A 12071-nucleotide genomic window follows, 5' to 3' on the forward strand; every position below is an offset into this window, starting at 1 on the left:
GAGCAGCCTACCCCCAGCTGGGCTCAGGCCACCCCAGGCAGCACTTGGAAGTTTGCTGCCTGCTATCAGACACAGAGGTTTAGTTTAAAGCAACTTCCAACTCATGTACCTGCACAGCAGGTCAATGGGTCCGTGCTCACTGTCACTGGGTTTGGTAGCTTGGTGGGGCATCCACACAAAAGCCCTGTCGCCCCATCCTTCATGAGACATGTGCAACAGCATGAGAGGGAAGGGAACACGAAGACAACAATCTTCACTAAAGGAGTGAACCCTTACGACCCTTACAGTGACCAGATTTTTGCCATAGAGCTAAGAAAACTCCAAGATACCTTGCACTTAGCAGGTATGACATCCTGCTTACAGAACTGAAGCCAGCCATGGCATTCCCAGCATGGAGAGGGCACACTTGGATCTGGAAAGCCCAGACCCTGCTCCAGCACCCATCTTACTCCTTGACACACATTCCTGACACCAGGATGAACAACGGCATGAGGGAATCCAGTCCTGCGAGCACACACTGCCGTGGAAGTACGCTCGTAAAGAGAGTTCCAAGCTACTCCGGCACTGCAGCACAGCCTAGCAACAGACCTGACATAAATAACTTGCCTCATCATTATGCAGGTAAGATATGTAATTACAAACGTCACAGGGCTGAGGAGAGAGAATGAATCGTGATCTCTCCGGAGGAGGGGAAGAGGCGTCTCCTGCACACGTCAGTCGCCAGCTCGTGGCTGAAAACCTTCAAAAAACAACTCCAGGAGAGGCAGTACGAGTGGCAGATTTCCAGCAGTGGAGCCCTGCTCTCTGCTGCCTGTGCACTGGGGCTCTTGCTGGAGGTGACAGAGACACAGCTAACTCCAACTTCATCCACATGGTGCTCTCATTGACAGGCAATCTCAGGGTCTTAATTGCCAAGCACTGCTTGTGTCTTATAATTGTTGGTGTGATTGGAATTTCAAATAGTCCCAGAGCAGCAGTTAGTCATAAAATCTATTTCTAGGAGATAGTCGATCTCTCTCCATCCCCCAAAGCCCACGGCCAGGACAGCTGGTTAATAGACTGAAGGAATTCATTGTAACCACTGGGGACCCAATTAGCAGAATGGGCTTGGGTGAGGGGAAAGGGAAGAGGAAATGCCAGCCATTTCCTACTTACCATATTGAACTGCTGCTGCAGTTTTTCATTGGCATAGTTGATACAGAACTGTTCAAAGCTGTTGATTTCGAATGTCTCAAATCTAAAATATGCAGATACTCAAAATTACTAGTGCAGTGAAAAAGACAAATTAAATGACTGCATAATTTTAAATTCCCTCCCTCTAGTCAAATTCACTGCATTATTCCAGGCACAAACTGCAGTCAAGCAACAATGCACACAGGGAAATGGCAAAATGCAGTACATGGGCAATTCAGTGATGCTGCCTCTTTAGGCAGGGATGAGGAACGCGGGGAAGGGACTGATGCTCTTGGAGAGCATGTTAAGTTATCTTTGTCCTCTCTAGAATTGCCACCTGGAGGAACCAGGAGATTACTATTTCATCGTAACCTTCCCCAGTGCAATACATAAAGGAACTACCAACAGCAAAAATCTGAAATCCCACTATAAATGTCAAACGTGAAAGCCAAGACAAAGATCTTCGTTAGCATGTCAAAATTAAACACCTACTTCCTTCAGCTGGAACAGGCAGCTGCTAAGGGCTTGGGGTTTTTTGTGTAATCCACGCAACACCACATGGTAAAGACAAAGATGTTTTCCAGTAAGATAGTTATGTAAAAGATGTCATATCACTGACAGAAAGACTCACCCATAAATATCCAACACTCCAATGAAAGAATGCTGTTTTACAGTAGCATGAAGGGCTTTGTTCACATGATCTACAATCCAGTTAAAGAGATTAGCATAGATATGTTTGGCAAGTGCATCTCTGGCGTTGATGGCATGAAGTTTAGAAATTGGCTTGATGTAGGTTTCGGTGGCAGTTGCAAGCTTCCTATGGCAAAGCCAGTGGGCCATCTCTTCATACTCCACACCCATGAGGTCACAGAAGATGGTGAGGGGTTCATGCTTGGGCTAACAAAAACAATCTGGTTAGGTCTTGAAGCAGTATCACCAGTAACGCACATGCCATCATGCAATCAGAACTGCCTGCAGTGATCCAACAATAAGCAGCAACAGCACCAAGCTTTCTGCCCACTCACCACATTCACATCACTGCAGTAAATTAGTGATTCAGTTTCCCCAAATGCATTTTACTAGACTTGTGCTCACCAAAAAGCCCCACACAGGGAACCTGCAACCTTCACAAACATGAACCCCCTAGTTTCACAGGGACGGCCTTCGTATTTTGAACTCTTGTAACTGTCTCGGTTTTGAATGAAGAAGCTAGAGAAATGCAGAGGACATCAGCTGTGTGCTGGGGACAAACTGGACTACAGCTCCTGAGTGGGGCTCTCATCTGCCTATATACATCCACAGTAGGGCACAAAGTGATGGCAAATAATGGGGCATGACAGCCGAAGTCAAGATCAAAGAGGAGTAAGGGTGGGAGGACTTCAGTGCTCTGGTCTCAGTATTTAACACAGTATTTCCTCAGTGAATTCTGGTGACAAACATTAAGAGATAATTTGTGTGGAGCACACAAATTATGTTCTCTAACCCTCAAACGGGACTGTACGAGTGAAAAAACTGACCTCTGTTTAATCAGGCAAAATCAACGAGCAAGGTAGTGCAAGGCATTTACCACTCAATGAGTTAAGATACTACTACCTTGTGACTAACAGGCAAACCAATACATAGAAATCAAATAGGACAGACAGGTCTTTCCTCATAAGGAACTCCCCTTATACTACTTCCTCATCACGTTCATTTTGCACTCCGTGGCTCAACAGCAAACTGACAAGCAGCGTCTTGACAAAGACAGGTTAAAGGGACTGCTACTACATGCCCAATAGCTTCAGGGTACATCAGCTTTATCTTTCTGTTTCTATGTCCTGACTTCTCTGAGGCTTCTTCCAGTCCTTATAGCATACAGATCCCATGGCAGTGCTGTTATACCTCCAAAATCTGATTAACTGAACATGCTTTCTTTCAGCTTAGCCATACCACTTGAACTGGCTCAGAAGACAATAAGGTAATAATAATAATGAACACTGCACAAAAGAGTGTCACATTAGGGTTACTCAAACTGGCATTAAACAGATTCATTCACAAAGCACTACATGGAGCCCATCGGTGAGCTCCCTGAAGCACCATGCCAGCACTTCCGAAGCAGACCTGTCTGCATGGTGACAGAACTCTGCAGTGGCATGGCTATTGCCAGAGAACAGCTTGGCTCAGGTAGCAGATGCCATTGAGCAGACATTCACTGCTGCCTGCTAGATGTTTACCAACTCAGGATAGGATTGCAAAGGAACTTGCAGCTTTGTACTAGCTTATTCAGTGGGATTCCTGCATTGGAGATACCCGTTACAACACAGGCTAGCTCATCTTGTCCCTGGGCTCAACTTTCTACTTGTGGTCATTAAATGATGCTTTCTTTGTAGTGAAAACCTCTTTAAGACACACCAAAGAGCCAGACTACCACTGCAGTTTCACAGCGGTTATTCATTAGACCCCATGGGCAGACAGTGTCAGAAACTGCTCCAGAAACTGCTACTGCAGACTCTTGAGAAAGCAACTGATGACAAAATGGGGACAAAAACCTGCAACTGTTGCCACTATTTGAAGAGAGAGAAAGATGAAGGCTGTGTAGTCCAGCAGTGGACATTCAAGGAAAGGCAAAAAGAGAAACTGGTCACTTGTGAATCCAAGGAAGAGAGAGGAGTGACAAGACAGATCTTTTTTTGCTTCTCATCCCCAGAACACGGCCTTCAGTCAGAAGCCACTGAACGAGGAGGTTTTTTTTCCAGATCAGATTATGCAGTCCTCATTGCTGACCTCCACAAAGGTAAAAAAGGGCTGATAAGCCACAACACTTAGATGAGCCACATGAATTGCACCTGTATATCCCATGCTTATGTCTAGATAGGTATCCCTCAGAAGACTTTGTGAAACATCCTGCAAAGCATTTACTGTGGGCAGGAAACGCACTCATGTAGGAATATAAAGATCTCAACACCTGCCCAGGACTTCAAAGCTATCCTGTCTTTTCTAGGACAGATTGATCACAGTTTTGAAACAAAATTAAAGCCGCCACTATTATAACACAGTGAGAATTGTCTAGAGCCTCTAAACTGAGAAGAGTTGAATCCACCCGCAAAAAGAACCATGAAAATGGTAACAAATTAGAAATAAACACATTGCTTGTGGTTTTATATTGTTCCTCTTTCAGAAGAGGTCCCTGCAAACAAGCAGAAGGCAGAAGCGTCAGAGTAGAAGCTATACCCTTCAGCTCATCTACTACTCACAGGAATAACACAGCTGTCAGAATCCCGAGATGCAAACTCCACGTTGCCCAAGTGAAGGATGCCGGCAAGGATTCGAAAAATTCCCATCTGGTAAGAATCGCTAATGCCTGAAAAATGATGAACAAAATGTTTTGAATAGAGAACCACAACGTGCAGCTGCTGAAAGATTTTATCAAGAAGAGAAAATCAGTGACCACTGTGTTTTTTTCAGAGGCTTCAACACTGGACAGTACTGCCTGGCTCCACTGCTATTAACATTTTACAAACAGATACAAAAAACCTACCCAAAATACCCCCTCCCCTCTGCATCCCAAAAATACCCGTTTAAATGAATTATTTAATTTCCTGTTTCAAAGCGCTTTGTCAGTGACCTCCAATACTGCATATGCTACACCAAGGAAATCCAGTATTTATGTTCATGTAACATGTGCTCCTCCTACACTAGATATGTGATTCCATGGCAATTTAAATACCTTCTTAATGCAATAAAAGCATCTCAGTCCTAAAGTTTTCCAAACTCTCCTGCTCTTAAATGCAACAGATTTTAACAAAATATAGCAAACAATGCAGAAAATACCTGCTAGTATATGGGATTTGGGATATGACTGTGTTGCTCAAATTACCTAGCAGAGTGCAGGCCTGCCTGGTGTTTACCATTTCCTTAGCATCATCAACACCATCTATCACAGGGCTTCCACCTTGCTTCGTATAGTGAAAGTAATTTGCATTCCCTGTAAGAGAAAAACCAAATCTTTTACACACACTGATGCAGAAATTCACAGCACATCTGTAAAGCTGTGTAATGATCGAATTGCTCTTGGCAGAATCCATGATTTGAAATATGTCATTATACTTTTGCCTTCTGGCTCACAGGACTGACTTATTCTGGAGAAGAATTTCTTTCAAAACCTCATTCCTACAATAGGGCCTCAAGCATATTTTCTACCTAATCTTAGTTCGGACTTCCACACCTGTGGAGCAATCAACTTTAGAAGCAATTATTCTTCAAGTGTGAGCCAGTCACCCAAGTGGTAGGTAGAGAGTTGACAGCAGCACTCTGGAATTATGTGGCAGATATTCTTATGTTATTTTTACACTAGGATATTTTAATAACTATTTTGCCCATTTTCTTCTCGTTTCTAATTTATGGTCTGGTTTAGTCTTACATATCTTTGATCCGTTCTGGCTGAGAAGTCGTGGTTGGAGAACTGAATGTTTCATACCACTCTGGGGAGAGCACTGGGCTTCACTGGGAGAGCAGTAGCTCTCCTGGGTACTGTGTAAATTCCTATGGTTTCAGTGACCACGCTTCCAGCTGCGGTAACAGACTCCTTTTCTTCTGATCTACTAAGGTTTCAAGAACACTGAAAGAGAAGTCTGCTAAATGGTTTCTTTAGTTATAATTACATCAGTTCCTTTCTTTCCTGTATCAGCAGATGTGAATCCTAAATGTGCCAGGATGGTGCAAAAGAGCAGAGAAACACTTTAAAACCAGAACGATATTTCAGCAATTAGCACTGACAGGCTGCGCAGTTTGCCCACACGAAACTAACTCTTAAAAATACATAAGAAGCACTGAAATAAAGACTGAATTTGAAAACTTATGAGGTGATTGCCTGGCCCAAGGTCATGGTCATGCTTTTCCTTTACAAAGGACCAGCTCCTGTTAAATGAGAAACCTTTCCTTTATCAACATTTTGACTTCAAAAATGAAAAATTTCACTTATCGATTTTGTGATAAAGTAATGCTGGTAACAGCCCAAGTGAAAGAACGCAGATGCAAAATAAGCTTTTCAGGTGCTTGTAAGAGAAATGGCAAAATTTTCTGGTAGCTGGAGCCATGGAAAAAGGGTTTTAAAGGACCAAGAGAAGAGAATTTCACCCTCACTACTGGAAAGCTACTCTGTAATCTAGGACATAATAAATCCTAGTAATTACAACTGCGGTGTGTTAAAATATACTGACTAAACAAATTCATTACTTTTGTTTTATCTAAAACCCACAAAGTCTGCAATCTGCCATTTTAGTTATTTTCAATGTATTTTAGTATTTGAAGGTTTATAAGCTTAGAATTCAAAAGCCAGCAATTCTTTCAGTTCTATGGCTCAAAAAGCTCCGAGAAGCTTCTTTCTACCTACAATTGCACAACACAATGAATAATAATGTCATACCTAATCGTAGAGTTTTAAACTCAGGTAATGCTGCAGAGGCACAAAGTTGGTAAAAGATGTGGTAATTTCTTTCCTCTTCTGCCTTTAAAAAGAAAGGAATTTATTATTTTTCACAACTTAACAAACACCAGAAACATCCATAAATATAAAATAATTACTATGTTTAATGCTTTCTCTAGCATTAAATCAGTCTCTTCTTCCAAGTAGGAAGTGATGGGACAAGAGGAAATAGGCTCAAGTTGTGCCAGAGGAGGTTCAGATTTGATATTAGGCAAAATTTCTTCAGTGAAAGGTTTGTCAGGCATTGGAACAGGCTGCCCAGGGAAATGGTTGAGTCACCATCCCTGGAGGTACTTTAAAGATGTGTAGATGTGGCACTTAGGGACATGGTTTATTGGTGGACTTGGCAGTGATGGTTAATGGCTGGACTTGCTGATCTTTAAGGTCTTTTCCAACCTAAATGATCTATGATTCAATGATTAAGAGCATGGAAGCCACACGGAAAAAGGAAAGATAAATCAGCACCTATCATTTCCTTCTTGATTCACCCATTTTCAACAGCAAGAGGCATGCAGACATTTTCATTTCAAAAAAATGTATGATTTCACTTTCCAGAACTGTGGATTACTATTAAATATAGATCTGGGTTCTATGGCTGGGTAAATGATCATACTTAAAAGCTTTTAATTTTCCAAAAATAACTAATACCATTCGCCTCAGCACTTATAGTAGGCTGGTGAAGGCAGTATCTTCCTTGCCAAGGCAAAGCTGGAATTTTCAAATGGAGGACAAACACAGCTCAGAAGGTTATGACTCAAGACCAACACCATAATAGTGAATTTAAGCACTTTCAGCTTCATAGTTTCAAACCCCAAAAACCCCCTAAAACTTTCTTCCAACTGAACAAAGTGCAGGAAGTCTCTCATTTTTTAAATTTACAACAGTATTTCATGTAACACCCCTACAAAATGCAAATTGTAACTATTTAGGTTTATACCTTTAGGCAGCCATTCAAGAATAAGTCCATTTTTACTGAGCTCTAGACTGTAAGCTAGGCAAAGATGGAGAGAAGTGATGGCAATTGAGACTCATTCGTAATTACTGCGATAGCACTGGGTTTTAACAAGGGGTTGAAAGTGAGCTAAGGTGTCAACTTTACAACCATAACAGAGAGCTCTTCTTGAGTATGAGTGGTTTCTGCTAGGTTTTGTGGCCATACTCTGTATTATTATGGTAAGCACAAACTCACACCTAGTAGTGCACTGACAGTATTATTTCATGTTCAAATACACAGCCTTTTTAATACACATTTTATCACTACAAATAAGGCCTATAATGAAGGGCTGACTTGGTTTTCTTTTTCTCCTCCTTCCCAACACGTGCCATATTACAAATACACTATTACAGCCAGCTCTTAGGAGAGATAACTACTACTGCAACAGCATTTTTAAGAATAGTCACACAAACATACAGGAAGAAGATTGTACCAGTATTACCTGAAACACCACTCTTGATTTTTCCAAGAGGTAAGTTCTCATGTTAGCACCAATGATCCGATACCTCTTATCAAAACCAATTTCAATGTATTTCCCAAAACGACTGCTGTTGTCATTCCTCGTAGTTTTGGCATTTCCAATAGACTGAAAAATGGAAATAGCATAAGGGTTAAACAGCTTTTAGAAGTTACCAACTCTATTTAATCATCTACATGGCTCACAAACATTTAACAACATTAGTTTTGCCCTGGTTTCAAAATAATCAAGAATTTAATAAGGGACAATTTCTGCCTGGTCACCAAGTTACATCAAAATAAGGTTCTTTCAGTAACACGGGATCAGGAGCTGATCTTCCTAGCAATGATTTCACTTTCACATAGCCTAAGTTTCAATCTAAAAATTCTTCATTGCTCTCTGAAGTCTTTTAAAAGAAAGATTCTGACAGAATGCTCCCCTACACCCAGATTTCTCCTATGGACTTAACAAAACTACAACAATTATGTCACACTGTATTTATCCCTACATGTATGTGTACAGAGATATGTATAGATCTTGCTACCTCTGTAAGTCTACCTATCATAAACCCATAGTCCAGCAAACAGCCCCTGTACCCTGTCTGGCTAACAGTTTATTACTATTATTACCCTGTAACCAACCACATTTCCAAACTATTTCTGCAAACATATCATTATAAAATATTTACTTGAGTGCCTAAATATGATCTAAAAATGAACATTTACAGACTTTTCATTTTCATTCCCCTGAAACTGGATCCCTTCCATAGCAGCTCGGTTACTGACTCTGTAGAGACAGTCTTAAATGCTGCCCTGCGTGCCTAGGTTTCTTAGAGTGATTCAACAAAGCTTCATATGCAATAAACTAAATTTCATGTATTTCCTCTCTGGCATGTGGTCTTGGAATGATGACTGTGGTTCCTAAACAGTCTTGGTGCACCTCTGCCTTACTGCACCGGTGTTGGGATTATTAGGTACCAGCTGGATATATCAGAACTCAAGGCATGCAAATTGCAACATGCTGAACTCCAAAGAAAAGCATTTTCTCTATTATATTGTGTTTTAGACATCATATTACAACAGACCTTCCAAAAAAATCCTAAAGATATCTCTGTATTGAATGGCATTTGGAGTAATTCAGATACAGCACACTGCCTATTATCATATGCCATTTGTGTGTATGTTATCAAGCACCTAACTCTGAAATGCACCCCAACTAAAGAACACAGAGTTGTAACTATGTCCTGGTTCCCTTGTTCATGTAGCCATCCACAGGAACTCTGTACTGAAATAAAACTTGAGGAAATCAAATGAGAGCAAATAGCAATGCTAAGTATCAGTATTCGAAATCTGTGGCATCCAGTATTCCAGGCCTGTGAATCACTACAGGCTACCTGGGTACAGCACAGGAAGCAGGGATTATACTCTCCGAACCCCCATTACAACAGCAGCACCACGCATACCTGACCAAGCGGATGTCAAAGTGGGTATCAGATGAACAGCTGCTATAAAGGAACAATAAATTGCATCTCTGCAGTCCTAAGAAATACTGAATTCATTCAAACTGAGTGTACTCAAGCTGCATTTCTTGTGTTTTAAAGTTATTGCTACTGTGGATCTATTTTGGTGGTGGTGGCAGCAATATTACAACATTTTCAGAAACCAGTTATTACTTTGGAAGGTATTATAGAAACAGTCTTTGGTATTACAAGATTGTTTAGTAGAATATGTACTAAGCTGTACAGTTCACATAGCTACAAACAATGAGGCAGGAAATTACACATAAAGATGGGTTTCAAGACCCGACAATTTCTACATCTGCAATAGGAAAACTGTATTTAGTTACTGACTATGAAACTAATTATTCAAACGTTGCTAGAAAGGTATAGTGGTCACTTGATATTACAGAGTATTTAGTAGGCACAGACGAGGTGAAATTACAACGCTAATGATGGCAGCTCATAAAATGCTGAAGTTTAGGTTGCTCAAACAGGAATTAAAAAGATGAAATTACTGTCTGCTCCTAAGATTTCACAATCAGCAGACTCCTGTTTCTATAATGAATTACTCATTTTCTTCCTAATCTACAGGGGTTAATTTGTGTTTCTGCTGATTTATCAACTGAAGAGTTCAAAACACTAATTTTGCTATCCTAGAATCTGCCTCAACACCTGATTTCATAACAGTCTAAAGCTTATTTAGAGTTCAAGTGCTGAAGGTAAAAGGATTACTTTCATCCAATTACAGCAATGTTGAAAGTAATTGGAATTTTAGGTATACCCAGGTTCAGGAAATTGTTAATATCCCTAGAAAATAAAAATGAGGCACCACCACTGGTTTTTGGTGGATAAAAAAGGTATGGATGGAAAGCTCATTTCTAGCCCTCAGTTTAGAGCTCCTCACTCTGGAAATTAAATCAGACAATTAGCGGTGACCTGCTGACCGCTGACCGGGAGGTGGGGTCCAAGCAGTGAGAGAGAAGGATGTTTGATTTAGGCTCTGAGACCAAACAGAAGTGGAACAGGGAAACCTGTGAACAGTTTGCGGTTTACGGAGCAAACACGCAGCAAACTGCAGACCCATCCTGCACAGTCTCTTACAGTAGCCGTCACTCAGCAGGCAGGCGGTGAGGGCACAGCCGCCTGCCTGGCCCCAGGTACCACCTCCTGGTGTGCAGGGGAAGGCAGACCCACAGACCTGTTAGCCGTGCACTGAATCTCAACGTGGCCAAGGACAGTGTGACACTCACTGCAAACGTTGGAGCAATGAAAGGAGTACTCTGGGATTAGCTCACGCCTGCAAAACTGCCCTTGCTTCCCAGGCAGCTCCCACCGGGGAAGATGCAGCTCAAGACAAGGCTCAGCTCCTCCAGCTTCCTCCCACAGCGGGACACTCAGATCCCTCAACAGCAAAGCCCACTGCCCATCATAGCACAGCTTGGTTTAGCCTATAAAATGGTTTCAAAACACCACACAGCACCACAAACCAGGCACAATTACCTTGTGACAGAACACACACAACTGTGATGGGGCAGCTATACTTTGAGTACCATGAACTCCTCATGCCAGGAGGAAAGAAGGAATAAAACATAAGTTAATTTTTAAAAATACCTGAGCAAGGTAACAATGGCAGCATTTCACGTTTCACTGCATGTACTCCATTTACTCTTGTCTATTTGCTAATACTTCACATTACTGTACAGAGATGCTAAACATCTACCAAAGCATCAGCTGTCCTAAGGATTTTCTTAGGCTGCTGACAGATACACACATGAGTGTGCCTATGGACAGCGCTACTTCTCTCAAGGAATTCCCCCAAGACTTTCTCTCTGATGCATCATTACTTAATATAGTTCCTTAACTTCAGCTACAACTTGAATATACACATACAGGCAAAGACACAAAACACAAACCAGGTGTGCATTTGGCCAGTGGCCTGGGGAATACTGCTGTTACAAAGCTTAACAGATTTGAAGCAGTATTCAGATAAAAATTACTTGCTATGTGAAATACATTAACAACACTGGAACCCTACTTCCCATCATCTTTCAATCTGTCATCAATACCACACAAAATGATGCCTAAAGCACTTCCTGGTAAATGGATTAAAAACAGTATTTTAAAATCTGTTTATTCTAGGTTCCTTGATCCCAGTATGGATTGCTCTTTCAACTGAATGCTTATGTTAACCCCAGAAAAACTGCGGCTGGAGGGTGGCGGTTAGTGCAGTATCTCTCTTACCTCCATGATGGGGTTGGAGGCCAAGACTTTCTCCTCAACATTGGCTTCACTGGCAGATCCACTGACCGTGGCAAAGTACCTCATGGCGTACTTAGCAGAGACAGTCTTTCCAGCCCCAGATTCCCCACTGACAATGATTGACTGATTTCGCTCATCTCTGAAACACAAAGACATGTTAATTACCTCTCGAGGGCATACATTTTGCGTGTTCCCAGCTTGGCAACAACCCTTCTACCATAAATGT

The 12071-nt window shown here is 41.6% G+C and overlaps 1 protein-coding gene across 1 annotated transcript in view; it reads right to left on the reverse strand.

The window, feature by feature from the left end:
- Window positions 1–12071, reverse strand: part of MYO5A (myosin VA) — a 91528-nt gene that overhangs the window by 47819 nt on the left and 31638 nt on the right. The window contains 7 exon segments of the mRNA XM_065688763.1: window positions 1156–1237; window positions 1805–2070; window positions 4407–4513; window positions 5030–5137; window positions 6578–6659; window positions 8074–8217; window positions 11828–11984. Coding sequence (XP_065544835.1) covers window positions 1156–1237; window positions 1805–2070; window positions 4407–4513; window positions 5030–5137; window positions 6578–6659; window positions 8074–8217; window positions 11828–11984 — 946 coding nt within the window.

Source organism: Lathamus discolor, chromosome 8, assembly GCF_037157495.1.
Source record: "Lathamus discolor isolate bLatDis1 chromosome 8, bLatDis1.hap1, whole genome shotgun sequence".
NCBI lineage: Eukaryota > Metazoa > Chordata > Aves > Psittaciformes > Psittacidae > Lathamus > Lathamus discolor.